Source organism: Triticum aestivum, chromosome 1B (assembly GCF_018294505.1).
Source record: "Triticum aestivum cultivar Chinese Spring chromosome 1B, IWGSC CS RefSeq v2.1, whole genome shotgun sequence".
NCBI lineage: Eukaryota > Viridiplantae > Streptophyta > Magnoliopsida > Poales > Poaceae > Triticum > Triticum aestivum.
This window is the reverse complement of record NC_057795.1, coordinates 415,617,616-415,632,528: the sequence shown is the minus strand read 5'-3', so window position 1 is coordinate 415,632,528 and position 14,913 is coordinate 415,617,616. Positions and strand designations below refer to the sequence as shown.

General features: G+C 42.7%; 1 protein-coding gene across 1 annotated transcript; it reads left to right on the top strand.

Moving 5' to 3' along the window:
• The first annotated feature begins 11,312 nt into the window (after nucleotides 1-11,312).
• On the top strand, nucleotides 11,313-14,569 carry LOC123128127 (10 kDa chaperonin 1, chloroplastic). Its single transcript, XM_044548062.1, has 6 exons — nucleotides 11,313-11,619; nucleotides 11,740-11,790; nucleotides 12,574-12,639; nucleotides 12,718-12,765; nucleotides 14,157-14,186; nucleotides 14,298-14,569. The coding sequence occupies exons 1-6, from the start codon at nucleotides 11,464-11,466 to the stop codon at nucleotides 14,364-14,366; spliced, it is 420 nt and encodes a 139-aa protein (XP_044403997.1). The 5' UTR covers nucleotides 11,313-11,463; the 3' UTR covers nucleotides 14,367-14,569.
• Nucleotides 14,570-14,913: the final 344 nt, after the last annotated feature.

Genomic DNA, 14,913 nt, shown 5'->3' with positions numbered 1-14,913 from the left:
CTCGATCCGGAGGGCTAGAAATTAAGAGGAAGAAAGACGAGAGCAATTAATATGTGTACATATACCAAAACAATGGATGCATCAATTAACTAGTCAGCACGGGCTTAACTAATATATATATATACCTGGCCGGACCCGGTTCGGTCACCGGAGCAGTCAGCACGGTCTCCTTCTTGTACCTCCATTGTGTCACCGGAGCCATCATGAACATAGCCCTCTTCTTGTACCGGCATTAATGGGCCGAAGCCATCATGAACATAGCCCTCTTCTTCACCCAGTCCTTCCTGACGAACGACGTCGATGAAAAATGACGCAACGACATCAGTTCCTTCTGCAATTATCTCCCCCAACATCTCTTCTGTTGCTTCGTCTCGGTAGTGCTCCATACTTTCTGCAAATATTTACAACATGTCAATTATTATTCAAACATGCATGGTACAGATGGATATATATTAGTGGCAAACGTAGAACTAGCTAGCTAATCACAATAAGAAATCATGTTAATTAGTGGCATCGACGCTGCTTCTCTAGGGTTTGGGGTGGCCTCGACACAACGCTTCAAGGGTTTGGGGTGGCCTCGACGACAACGCTCTTTTAACTTGGTAAATTTGGGTGGCCTCAAGAGAGTTTGTCGGGTAGGGGCGCAGCGGGAGGGGGTAGAGACCAACATCGTTTTTTCTCTAGGGTTTGGGTATCCTCGAGAGTTTTGGTCGAGCGAGAGGGCCGAGGGGGGGTATATTGACGACGACAGAGGAGAAGATCGAAGAAAAAAAGGAAAAAAAAGAGAAGAAGAAGAAAGTAATAAAGGAGAAGAAAAAAAATAGAATTTCTTTTTTTTCCTCTTCTTATTTTACTTTTTCCTCTACACTAAACTAAAATGCACTAACCTAAAACCTAATACTAACAACCTAAATAAAAAATTAATACATATATTAAAAAACATATATAAACAAAAAAATGCTTCAAGGGTTTGGGGTGGCCCCGACGACAACGCTTCAAGGGTTTGGGGTGGCCTCGACGACAACGCTCTTTTAACTTGGTAAATTTGGGTGGCCTCAAAAGAATTTGTCGGGTAGGGGCGCAGCGGGAGGGGGTATAGACCAACATCGTTTTTTCTCTAGGGTTTGGGTGTCCTCGAGAGTTTTGGTCGAGCGAGAGGGCCGAGGGGGGGTATATCAACGACGACAGAGGAGAAGATCGAAGAAAAAAAAGAAGAAAAAAAGAGGAGAAGAAGAAAGGAATAGAGGAGAAAGAAGAAAAAATATTCTTCTCCTCTATTCCTTTCTTCTTCTCCTCTTCTTTTTCTTTTTTTTCCTCTTCTTATTTTACTTTTTCCTCTACACTAAACTAAAATGCACTAACCTAAAACCTAATACTAATTAACAACCTAAATAAAAAATTAATACATATATTAAAAAACATACATAAAAAAAATGTTATGAACATTATATTTAGGTTGTTTAGTATATACACATACATAAACATACATATATATACATATACACAAAAAATACACATATATACACATACAAACACATATATACACATATACACAAAAAAATTGCATATATACACATATACAAAAAAATGCAAGGCAGGGGCGGCGGCGCGGCGGCCGCGCAGGACAGGGGCGACGGGAGCGAGGCAGGTGCTCACAGGGGGGTGGCGGGGCACGGCGGGCGGCGTTGGGGCGCGGGGAGCGGCGCCGGTGTCGGGGCAGATGGCGTCGAGGGCGGCGGGGACGGCAAAGTTGAGCAGCCTGACGGCGTCGGAGGCGGCGACGATGGTGAGGTGGACCAGCCTGACGGCGTCGGAGGCGGCGGCGACGACGAGGTGGAGCAGCCTGACGGCTCGGCGGCGACGGCGATGAGGCAGATCGAGCAGCGGGCGTCGGGCGAAGAAGAAAGGGATGGATTTTGGAGAAACTGCTAAGTGCTAGTTATATATGAAGAGAATTGGTCCCGGTTCATGAAACCAACCGGGACCAATGCCCCCTTTAGTCCCGGTTAGTGCCACCAACCGGGACCAAAGGCCTCTTTTCAGCAGCCCAAAGGGCGGGAAGCGGCAGCCTTTGGTCCCGATTGGTGCCACCAACCGGAACCAATGGTTGTGTGCTGGCACGGTGCGACACGAAAGTTTAGTCCCACCTCGCTAGCTGAAAGGGGCGCGCAGTGGTTTATAAGCCCCACTGCCGCACCCCTCTCGAGCTCCTCTCCACTGCAGGCTTACGGGCCTACTTACTACTGCTTTGCCTGGTGGGCCTACTGGGCCACCTGTGGGCCTGAATCCTGGCCCATGGTGGTTTTCTAGTCGTATTCAGGCTGTGGGGGCCCAGTAGGAGGCACTTTTTTTTTCTTTACTTATTGTTGCTATTTTTTCCCCAGATTTTTTGTTTTGTTTTCTGCATTATTTATTTTCTTTTGTTTTTTTGCTTTATTTTTTAATTCTTTTTGCTTTTAGTTTTAGAAAATTTATAAACTTTCTGTTAGTGCCATTAGTTCTCAAATTGAAAAACATTTTTTTTGTTTTTTTGTTTTGTTTCGTCCTTTATTTATTTTATTTTGTTTCTACTTACAACAAAATACTTATTATTGCTATTTTTATTTTTTCCCAAGATTTTTTGTTTTGTTTTCTGCATTTTTTTTGTTTTTTTGCTTTATTTTTTAATTCTTTTTGCTTTTAGTTTTAGAAAAATTATAAACTTTCAGTTAGTGCCATTAGTTTTCAAATTTGAATACACTTTTTTGTTTTCTTTTTGCTTTATTTATTTTATTTTGTTTCTACTTACAACAAAATACTTATTGTTGCTATTTTATTTTTTTCCAGTTTTTTTGTTTTGTTTTCTGCATTTTTTTTTATTTTCTGCATTAAAGCATTTCAAATGAACTCTAAAAAAGTTGAAAGTTGAAAGATGGCATGGTATCACGAGGGCCGAACCATAAGACATTAAAGCATTTCAAATGAACTCTGAAAAAGTTGAAAGTTGAAAGTTGGCATGGTATCATAATTTCGTCTATTACAAAGTTGGCATGGTATCATCATAATAGTTGCGGGAGAAAGTCTTCACTTTTTCTTCGCTTGTGTCATTTGCTTATTGCGCCGTAACCATGGATAATCTTCATCGTTTATCAGGATGCTGGGTCAGCCTTGACTTTGAAGGGAGGAATTTCATGGAACTTTTCATAATCTTCAGACATGTCTGTCTTGCCCTTCACTCCCACGATGTCCCTTTTTCCTGAAAGAACTATGTGGCGCTTTGGCTCATCATATGATGTATTCGCTTCCTTATCTTTTCTTTTTCTCGGTCTGGTAGACATGTCCTTCACATAGATAACCTGTGCCACATCATTGGCTAGGACGAACAGTTTGTCAGTGTACCCAAGATTTTTCAGATCCACTGTTGTCATTCCGTACTGTGGGTCTACCTGTACCCTGCCTCCTGACAGATTGACCCATTTGCACTTAAACAAAGGGACCTTAAAATCATGTCCGTAGTCAAGTTCCCATATGTCCACTATGTAACCATAATATGTGTCCTTTCCCCTCTCGGTTGTTGCATCAAAGTGGACACCGCTATTTTGGTTGGTGCTCTTTTTATCTTGGTCAATCGTGTAAAATGTATTCCCATTTATCTCGTATCCTTTCCAAATCGTAACAGTCGAAGATGGTCCCCTGGACAACAAGTACAGCTCATCACAAACAGTGTTGTCACCTCTGAGATGTGCTTCCAACCAACTGCTGAAAGTCCTAATGTGTTCACATATAATCCAGTCGTCGCATAGCTCCGGGTGTTTGGAGCGCAGACTGTTCTTGTGTTCATCGACATACGGGGTCACCAAGGTAGAGTTCTGTAGAACTGTGTAGCGTGCTTGAGACCAAGAATATCCGTCCCTGCATATTATTGAGTCCCTTCCAAGCGTGCCTTTTCTAGTCAGTCTCCCCTCATACCGCGATTGAGGGAGACCTATCTTCTTAAGGCCAGGAATGAAGTCAACACAAAACCCGATGACATCCTCTGTTTGATGGCCCATGGAGATGCTTCCTTCTGGCCTAGCGCGGTTATGGACATATTTCTTTAAGACTCCCATGAACCTCTCAAAGGGGTACATATTGTGTAGAAATATGGGGTCCAGAATGACAATCTTGTCAACTAGATGAACTAGGACGTGCGTCATGATATTGAAGAAGGATGGTGGGAACACCAGCTCGAAACTGACAAGACATTGCACCACATCACTCCTTAGCCTTGGTATGATTTCTGGATCGATCACCTTCTGAGAGATTGCATTGAGGAATGCACATAGATTCACAATGGCTAATCGGACGTTTTCTGGTAGAAGCCCCCTCAATGCAACCGGAAGCAGTTGCGTCATAATCACGTGGCAGTCATGAGACTTTAGGTTCTGAAACTTTTTCTCTGACATATTTATTATTCCTTTTATATTCGATGAGAAGCCAGTCGGGACCTTCATACTAAGCAGGCATTCAAAGAAGATTTCCTTCTCTTCTTTGGTAAGAGCATAGCTGGCAGGACCTTCATACTGCTTTGGAGGCATGCCGTCTTTTTCGTGCAAACGTTGCAGGTCCTCCCGTGCCTCAGTTGTATCTTTTGTCTTCCCATACACGCCCAAGAAGCCTAGCAGGTTCATGCAAAGGTTCTTCGTCACGTGCATCACATCGATCGAAGAGCGGACCTCTAGGTCTTTCCAGTAGGGTAGGTCCCAAAATATAGATTTCTTCTTCCACATGTGTGCGTGTCCCCCAGCGTCACTCGGAACAGCTAGTCCGTCGGGACCCTTTCCAAAGATTACGTGTAAATCATTGACCATAGCAAGTACGTGATCACCGGTACGCATGGCGGGCTTCTTCCAGTGATCTGCCTCGCCTTTGAAATGCTTGCCTTTCTTTCGACATTGATGTTGGTCGAAAGAAATCAACGATGACCCAGGTACACATTCTTCTTGCAGCTTCCCAGGTGTATACTATCGGTGTCAAGTAAACAGTGCGTGCATGCGTGGTATCCCTTATTTGTTTGTCCTGAAAGGTTACTGAGAGCGGGCCAATCGTTGATGGTCACGAACAGCAACGCCTTTAGGTGAAATTCCTCCTGTTTGTGCTCATCCCACGTACGTACACCGTTTCCATTCCACAGCTGTAAAAGTTCTTCAACTAATGGCCTTAGGTACACATCAATGTCGTTGCCGGGTTGCTTAGGGCCTTGGATGAGAACTGGCATCATAATGAACATCCGCTTCATGCACATCCAAGGAGGAAGGTTATACATACATAGAGTCACGGGCCAGGTGTTGTGATTGCTGCTCTGCTCCCCGAAAGGATTAATGCCATCTGCGCTTAAAGCAAACCATATGTTCCTTGGGTCACTTGCAAACTCATCCCAGTACTTTCTCTCGATTTTTCTCCACTGCGACCCGTCAGCGGGTGCTCTCAACTTCTGTCTTTCTTACGGTCCTCACTATGCCATCGCATCAACTTGACATGCTCTCTGTTTCTGAACAGACATTTCAACCGTGGTATTATAGGAGCATACCGCATCATCTTCGCAGGAACCCTCTTCCTGGGGGGCTCGCCGTCAACATCACCAGGGTCATCTCGTCTGATCTTATACCATAATGCACCGCATACTGGGCATGCGTTCAGATCCTTATACACACCACGGTAGAGGATGCAGTCATTAGGACATGCATGTATCTTCTGCACCTCCAATCCTAGAGGGCATACGACCTTCTTTGCTGCGTATGTACTGTCGGGCAATTCGTTATCCTTTGGAAGCTTCTTCTTCAATATTTTCAGTAGCTTCTCAAATCCTTTGTCAGGCACAGCATTCTCTGCCTTTCACTGCAGCAATTCCAGTACGGTACCGAGCTTTGTGTTGCCATCTTCGCAATTGGGGTACAACCCTTTTTTGTGGTCCTCTAACATGCGATCGAACTTTAGCTTCTCCTTTTGACTTTTGCATTGCGTCCTTGCATCGACAATGACCCGGCGGAGATCATCATCATCGGGCACATCGTCTGGTTCCTCTTGATCTTCAGCAGCTTCGCCTGTTGCAGCATCATCGTGCACATCGTCTGGTTCCTCTTGATCTTCAGTAGCATCACCGTATTCAGGGGGCACATAGTTGTCATCGTACTTTTCTTCTTCGCTGTCTTCCATCATAACCCCTATTTCTCCGTGCCTCGTCCAAACAGTATAGTGTGGCATGAAACCCTTGTAAAGTAGGTGGGTGTGAAGGATTTTCCGGTCAGAGTAAGACTTCGTATTCCCACATATAGGGCATGGACAACACATAAAACCATTCAGCTTGTTTGCCTCAGCCACTTCGAGAAATTCATGCACGCCCTTAATGTACTCGGAGGTGTGTCTTGAACCGTACATCCATTGCCGGTTCATCTGCGTGCATTATATATAATTAAGTGTGTCAAAAATCATTACAGAACACCATGAATAGATAATTAAGTGACCAAATTAATAGAAGTTCATCATCACATTAAAACCAAAGTACATACATAGTTCTCATCTAACAACATAAAGCTCTGCAGAGCATCTAAATTAATTAAACCATACATTGAAACTATGTAAAACATTTCAATGCGAAAACAAATGCAGTCATAATCGCAACCAATGTAACAACTGATCCAACGGCATAATGATACCAAGCCTCGCTACGAATGGCATATTTTCTAATCTTTCTAATCTTCAAGCGCATTGCATCCATCTTGATCTTGTGATCATCCACGACATCCGCAACATGCAACTCCAATATCATCTTCTCCTCCTCAATTTTTCTAATTTTTTCCTTCAAGAAATTGTTTTCTTCTTTAACTAAATTTAACCTCTTGACAATAGGGTCGGTTGGAATTTCCGGTTCAACAACCTCCTAGATAAATAAAATCTATGTCACGTTGGTCAGCATAATTATCATAAACAATAGATGAACCAATAGTTATGAAAAGATAATATATACCACATTCGAATCATAGACAGGATGAGGGCCGACGGGGGCGAATACCAAAACCATCGCACTATATAAGATGCAATAATAAAAGTAACAAAATTATACAAGTATCTATATAAACATACAAGTAAGATTTTTTTTTCCTTTCAGAAAGAAGATAAGAACAAGAGGCTCACCACGGTGGTGCCGGCGACAAGATCGACGCGGGCGATCGACAGCGGTGAAGACGGGGACGAGACGTGACAGACCGCTAAACCTAGACAAATATTAAGGAAAATGGAGCTTGGAGGTCGAGCTTGGAGAGGAGAAAGCTTAAGTAGTGTGGCTCGGGCATTCCATCGAACACCTCGTGTGCATAGGAGGTGAGCTAGAGCACCACAAAGCTCTCTTCTCACCGGCCACGAAAAACAGAGCAGTGAGAGTGCTCTGCTCGCGGGCGAGGGGTATATATAGGCAATTAATTGGTCCCAGTTCGTGGCTTGAACCGGGACTAAAGGGAAGCCTTTGGTCCTGGTTCAGGCCACCAACCGGGACCAATGGTGGTGGGCCAGGAGCAAGGCACATTGGTCCCAGTTCGTCCCACCAACCGGGACCAAAAGGTCCAGATGAACCGGGACCAGTGGCCCACGTGGCCCGGCCGGCCCCCGGGGCTCACGAACCGGGTCCAATGCCCCCATTGGTCCCGGTTCTGGATTGAATCCGGACTAATGGGCTGACCCGGCCTGGACCAATGCCCCCTTTTCTACTAGTGATGGGCCTAGGCCGCCGCACCTTTTGTCATCATGGATCGACGAGTTCACATATCATTTATTCAATTTTTTGTGGCCTGTCGCAGAGCTCCGAATTGGCCTGATGCCTCCACGATGCGATGCCCCCGCGGCGAGCCACAAGGAGGAGGAGGACAACACCGCGCGAGGCTCTGGTTTCCGCTGGGTGGGAGCGAGTGATGGGGGTGCAAGACTGGGTGAAACCCCTAGCCAGCCTCGCTAGATGTGATGGCGGCGACACCCACGGGTGCCACGCACCTTCCGGGAGGCGTTGTTCAGGTCTTGTCCCCCACTCCTTCCCCTTTTGTGTTTCCTGGTGAAAATCTCAACATTGTTGGGCGGCGGCGACACCCATGGTGCCGTATCCTTCTTGAAGGCGCTGTTCTGGGAACAAGCTGGGTTGCGGGCTTCGCCGTGGAGTGGGCGGTGAGTGTAGCGTGTCTCCAATGGCGGCAGTGTCTTCCCTGGTATGGCATTTACAAGTGGGGTAAACTCATTAGGAATTATGTCAATATAGTCAAACAATGACTTAGAACTAGACGCAACAGATTACACCATTAGATGGTGTTTTGTGCAATAAATCTGAAGAATTGGCTTTCTATACACAATATGAAAAAAAGTTAAATGTGTATCGAATTTGAGAAAATTTCAACGATTTTGAAAAAAATTCGCCGAATGTGAACAAAATTCATTAAGTTTGATGAACTTTTTTCGTCGAATTAGAAAAAGGAAAAAGAATAGGGAAAAAAGAAAAAATAAAAAGAAAAAGAAAAGGAAAAGGAAAGAATAACAAAGGAATAGAAAGGTTCTTGCTAATCATATCAGTGTGATTGGTCGAGTTGGCTATCGTTTAAAACGGAAATGGGAGGGAATATAGGCTAGCCTATCTCGGCGCGGGGGGGGGGGGGGGGGGCGCCCGTTTGCGTACAACGAAGGAACATGCACCATTTAGGATTTGCCCGTCGTCAATTAGGAGGGCGCCCCTATGTACCACTTTGAGCGAAATGTAGGGAACCTAACGTCAAGGCCAGCACCAGATAGCCCGGCCCAGTTCGTGGGACGCCACATCCTCGTTCTTTCTGATTTCTCCATTTTTTTTTGTTTTCATCAGTTGCTTTAACTTTTTTACTTCGTAATATATATATAAATACTTTGCATAGAAACATTTAAAAAAATTGTTAACCAAGTATTTGAAAAAAAGTTAAATGTGTATACAGAAAATGTTTCTCATGTATACAAAAAATAAAATGTGTATGTGAAAATTTGATCATGTAAAAAATGATAGTCAAGCATATGAAAAAACATATTAAACAAGTATTTCAAAAATATTAATAAAGCATTTAAAAAATGTAAAATGCATATAGAATTTTTTTCCATGTACTCAATAAAATGTTTATCTTGCATTCAACTTTTTTTAATCATGCATTTGAAAAATGTTAAAATTTTGTATAGAAAAAATATTGATCATGTATTAAAAAATGTTAATTGGTATTTCAAAATCGTTAACCATGCATTTAAAAAATATTAAATTTGTATAGAAGCTTTTTTCACCAGGTATTAAAAGAACCATCTTGGATTTGAAAAACTGTTAATCAAGCATTTAAAAATGTTAAATGTTGTCCATGTATTTAAAAATGTTAATGTTGTATTTGAAACTTTTAAAACAAGCATTTAAAATGTTAAAATGTGTATTGTTTTTTTTACCTGTATTCAAAAACTGTTAATCTCATATTTGATTTTAAAAGAATATAAATAGAAACAATGTTGACCATGTATTTAGAAAATATTGAACCTGTATTTGAACAATGTTAAACATGTATTAAAAAATGCTCTTGACATATATGAGAAATGTAGAATGAAAATAAAAAGAAGCAATTAAAAAGAAAAAACCCAATGAAAACCAAAAAGAGAAAGGAAACCAAAGAATAAAAGAAAATAAAAAAGGAAACCAAAAGAGAACTGCAAAGGAATGAAAAACAGTTAATGCCGACAAAGAAAAAAACAAAAGAAGACAGTTGCAAACCACGAATGGAACAAAAACTCAAAGAAAAATAAGAAATAAAAGAAAAACAAGGAAAATCATGAAAGAAACATAAAGAAATAGAATAAAATGAAAAAAAAAAACCAAAGTATAACGACGACACAAAGAAACCAGAACAACATAGAAGAAATAAGAAAACTAAACAAAAAGGCAAAAAGAAACAAAAAAACCCGAACAAACACATCAACAAACAGACCGGCGACCGAACGAACAAGGTAACACGCCATTAGGCCGGCCCATACGCGCTGCAGGAAAGCTTCACGCGATACAGATGCTAGTCTTGCTATAAGCGGGACATTACCATTCGCGCAATTAGGAGGGAGAGCTCCTGTTCGGCGCCTTATGCGCTCGAACAGGTCCCTGGAGCCCATGCAGCGCCCTGTTGGGCCGGCCCGTGAACGTACTGTGCAGCGAAGCTGTAGTAAAAAAATAAACCAGGAGAAAACATGCCTAACACAGGATTCGAACTCGGGTCACTCAGTCTACGTGCCAGGTTCGGTAACCACTAGACCAACTGCACGTTCTGAATTGATATAAAGCACCAACCTTTAGATCACTTAAAGTTTGAATTATTTAGAAAAAAATCGTGAATTTAAAAACGTTCATCATTTTTTAAGAACAATTCACATACTTTAAAAAAAGATTCATCGATATTGAAAAGAGTTCAACGTTTTGAAAAAAGTTCATCGAATTTGAAGAAAAGCTCATCAATTTATAAAAAAGTTCATCAAGTTTGAAAAAAGTTCATCAATTTTGAAAAAAAGTTCATCAAATTTGAAGAAATGTTCATCGATCTTAAAAAAAGTTCACCGGGTTTGAAAAAAGTTCATAAAATTTGAAGAAAAGTTCATCCATTTTGAAAAAAGTTCATATCAAGTTTTCAAAAAAGCTCATCAAATTTGAAGAAAAGTTCATCAAACTTGAAAAAAGTACATCGAATTTGAAGAAAAGTTCATCAATTTTGAAAAAAGTTAATATCAAGTTTCCAGAAAAGTTCATCAAATTTGAAGAAAAGTTCATCAAACTCAAAGAAATGTTCATGGAATTGAAGAAAAATTCATCAATTTTGAAAAAGGATCATCGAATTTTATAAGAAGTTCATCGAGCTTTAAGAAATAGTCACGAATTTTTCAGAAAAACATCGAACCAGGAAGAAGATTAAAGAAGAAAAGAAAAAAGAAATGTAGGGAATAATAGAAGGAAGAGATGTCAGTAGTCACCTGTGAATCGGTGGCGGGATGTTAAGTGCGAACTAATTTTAGGCGGCAGGTCCTGTGTTCGAGTCTCACCGTAGCCTCTTTTTTTGTGCGAAAAATAGAAGAGAGAAAAGAGCAGATGGGCCAGCCCAGCGCGAAGGGGGGTATGCGCCCGTTAGCGAAAACGCCTGTAACGGGCGCTAAAGGCGCCGAATAGGAACCAGCATTAGGAGGGGAGCTTTCCGAAATTTTCTGAAGGAAGAACTGCTGCCACCGGGCCATGAATCTTATACTAACCATACTTAACACGACGGCCCGTTAAACGTTGGCGGAACCATCGAGAAGAAACAACCCATCCGTTGCCGTCTTCCTCCTGCGAAAGGAAAGCAGATAAGACGAGCCTCCCCCATCTCCCCGCTGAGCGAAGCAACCGAGCAAAACCCTCCTCTTTCCCTAGAACCTTCCGGGCGCATCCACCTCCCAATGGCCCCCTCCCTCCTCGCCGCCGCCGCCTCGCCCTTCCTCATCCACGGCGCCACCGGAAGCACCAGCCGCAGGCCGGTCGCCGCCGTCGCCCCCGGCCGCCGCGCCGCATCCTCCGTGCGCATGCGCGCCGCCATCAAGTGCGACCCTTCCAAGGTGACCGCCGCCGCGCCGCCGTGGAGTCGCGTCTGCTCAACTAATTATTTCCCTACTTGATAGGATCTGTGGTTCAGAGGTCTGACGCTCTGCTGATTCTCCTGCTCTCCGTTTTGTCAGGTGGAACCGCAGTCCGACCGGGTGCTCGTCCGTCTTGAGACTATCCCAGAGGTCCCTCCGCTGCGAACCAGTGTCTTTTGGTTTGCCGAATTTACTTTTGTTTATTTATTTGTTCCCATTGCTTGCTTGCTGGCTGGTGGTGTGTATTTCCCACCTGCAGTGCCTGTAGATTTCTAGTCGGATGAATCCTTCCAACTATAGCGCCGCACACGGGTGAACAAATGGCACCGAAATTGTAAGAAAGCTGTCATAAGTGGTCATGTTTTGAGATACTGAAACGCTAAATTTGGACTCCAGCTAATATCCTTCACAATTTGTAGTGTTTCCCCACCTCTGAACTTGTTTCAATTCAGTTAAGCTGGAACTTGGATCGTATATGAACGGAGCTTATATAGAAAAAAAAATACATAACCTTATGGTGCTATGAAGGTGCACGTTTGGAGTGAGAATCTAAAATATGTCAGGAAATAGTTTGCTGCATTTAATTCCACATGTGATAAAATTCGTTGATGAACTGATACGACCATCGAGCCCTATACCCTTGGGATAGTAAGAAATAATAATCGGGTGTTTCGTAATGCTTACACATACGTGTAAATAGTTGGACATGCTGTGGATCCAGTAGGCTGGAAAATTCCATTTCTTGGAGAGTAGCACTAAATCAGTATCGCTGTTTGTCTACTTGTCTAGAAGCAATATTTTCTTTGCCTAGGCTATATCACTGCATACTCTGATGATTTTACGTGCTTTGTATTTTATGTTACGAGTAAAGTTTATAGCAGAATTTTTTTCCACGTCTGGCTGATTGTTTTAAGGGAACTGTTTGAACTGCAGAAATCTGCTGGGGGAGTCCTGCTACCGAAATCTGCTGTTAAATTCGAGAGATATTTGATGGGCGAGGTAACATACAAGTCACTATAAGCTTCTGCTGTAGTAACTTTATCAGCCTACACTCACAATCTTTCTCTGTTGAGCCAGATTTTATCGGTCGGTGTTGATGTTAGTGAAGTTGAAGCTGGAAAGAAGGTGAGCAGCTTATTTCTTATTTTTTCAAGGGCCTCCTTTTAATGCCTGCCCAAGCTTTTCACAGACAAAGGAGCACCGAATGCTTGCACGTGAAGCAAGTGTATGCTTGCACCTTGTTCCTTGTGCTGTTAATATTGCATCTATATAATCTTCCTGCAGTGGTGAAGTCCTCCCCACTTGTGCCAAGAGGTCCTGGGTTCGAACCAGCCTCTCTGCATTGCACTTTGCAGGGGTAAGACTAGGTTCCTATAATCCCTCCCCAGACCCCACCTTGTGTGGGAGCTTCTATGCACTGGGTCTGTCCTTATAATCTTCCTGCAGTGCTCCTTTGTTGGATTCCGAAAGTATGTTAATGAAAATTGCGAGTTGGGATGTTAGTGTTGCATAAAAAGAATAGTGATTATTTTCAGTCTGGGTTGCTTGCTTTTGCCTGTATTTGCAACACAAGTTATAGATGTGACACACTTCATCTATAAGAAATTGCGCTCCATGTCTAGATAATGCCCTTTAGTGGCCAAAAGTGAGCTAGCGTCCATTGCTGGAGTAGCATAACCAGGTTGAAATATAAACAAGGCTTGTTGTCTGAAAAAACACTCTCATGCTAACCTGCAAGGCGCAACCACCAAGCAATCACACTATATTTTTATGTTCAACACCATATACCGTGCAAAATAGTCACCTCAAATTAGCTGAAAATGACCTCCATGATCAGTGAGGCCTCCTCAAAGTTTCCTACATGAGAAATTAGCTTTCCTTTTATTGACCTGGTGGTGTATGCATATCTTTCTTTAGTTACGCAACTAGCACATGCAAGGTTTGCCTATATTATAGGGCAAGGTGTGTTGAGCCTTCTAGGAAAGAAACTGACATGCATATTTTTTTTGTGTGTATTGAACAGGGATGCTTTGAATGCCAGATGTGTTTATGTTTTCTGATCAATATCATGTTAAACTAACTCCGGTTTTGGAGAAATACCGCAGTGCATGTTGTTCTTTTTTGCTGCTTTTATCCTCCTCTGAGATGATGTGAAAACAGTATCCTGCATATATCTGATAACACCTCTGCTTGCTTGTTCAATTTTCTGTCTGTTAGTTTATTATGTATCTGCAATGCTTCCTGCTCTCACACTTGCCACGCGTTACTTACAGTTTTCTTCTATCAGCTTCGATGGCTAACATAGGTGTTTCATGTATATACTCTTTTATACTAATATAAGTATGTATGTACTCCGTCCGGAAATACTTGTCATCAAAATGAATAAAAGAGGATGTATCTAGATGTATTTTAGTTCTAGATACATTCCTTTTTGTCCATTTTGATGACAAGTTTTTTCGGACGGAGGGAGTAGCACCTGGGATTTTCTGACCATGTTCTGCTTGTGATTGTTGCAGGTTCTCTTCTCGGACATAAACGCTTATGAGGTAAGCTAGTGTCTCCCGAGTAACTGAATGTTTTTTGTGGGTTTGTCATGGTGGCCATGCCTCCTGGTTCATTGTTATGTGACTGTTCATTGTGTTGATGCATTCCTACAGGTGGACCTGGGAACAGAAGAGAAGCACTGCTTCTGCCGAGAGTCGGATCTCTTGGCTGTCGTCGCATGAGCGTACTCTTAAATTCTAGTGTGGTGCACACATGCTCCAAATGCCTTATCTCAGTTGCGCAAGCTTTTGCTAGCATGAACTCTTTCTTTTGATGATCATGGGTTGAGTAATTGATGAGTTTTAGACACAGGTGCTTCTTTTGTTGCCAAAAGACGGGGCACGGTGATTTAATTTTACTCATACCCACGTGCATTTTCCCTCTAGTAATGGTGCCCTGAAACCCTGACCTTAATGCGAACGATATTTGGAATGTGAGACGAGATGCGTTGCTGGTAATACCTTGGGCATGTGAGTATGAGACCCCGTGCCATGGCTGCACATGAAGCCTTTTTCCTAGCTAAGCTAGCTTGCCATGCAAATTGGCTCATGGATTGACTTGTAACTTGCTAGCCAGATCCGGAAGTTCAGCGGGCTGAGGCATCATCGTCTGCACATGACCGTGTGCAGTGCAGATGTACTCACGATCTCGACTGACCTAAGGACTGGAATGTTTGGTTAAGCTTTAGGCATGTTGCTAGTCAATTCACGCAGCTAGCCATGTAGAGGA

What these genes read in the sequence shown, in the direction of transcription:
- LOC123128127 (XM_044548062.1), top strand. Translation starts at nt 11,464, where the DNA reads ATGGCCCCCTCCCTCCTCGCCGCCGCCGCCTCGCCCTTCCTCATCCAC. An exon ending in GTCTTGAGACTATCCCAGAG is followed by an intron (nt 11,791 to 12,573) that starts GTCCCTCCGCTG and finishes TTTGAACTGCAG; the next exon opens with AAATCTGCTGGGGGAGTCCT. An exon ending in AAGTTGAAGCTGGAAAGAAG is followed by an intron (nt 12,766 to 14,156) that starts GTGAGCAGCTTA and finishes TGATTGTTGCAG; the next exon opens with GTTCTCTTCTCGGACATAAA.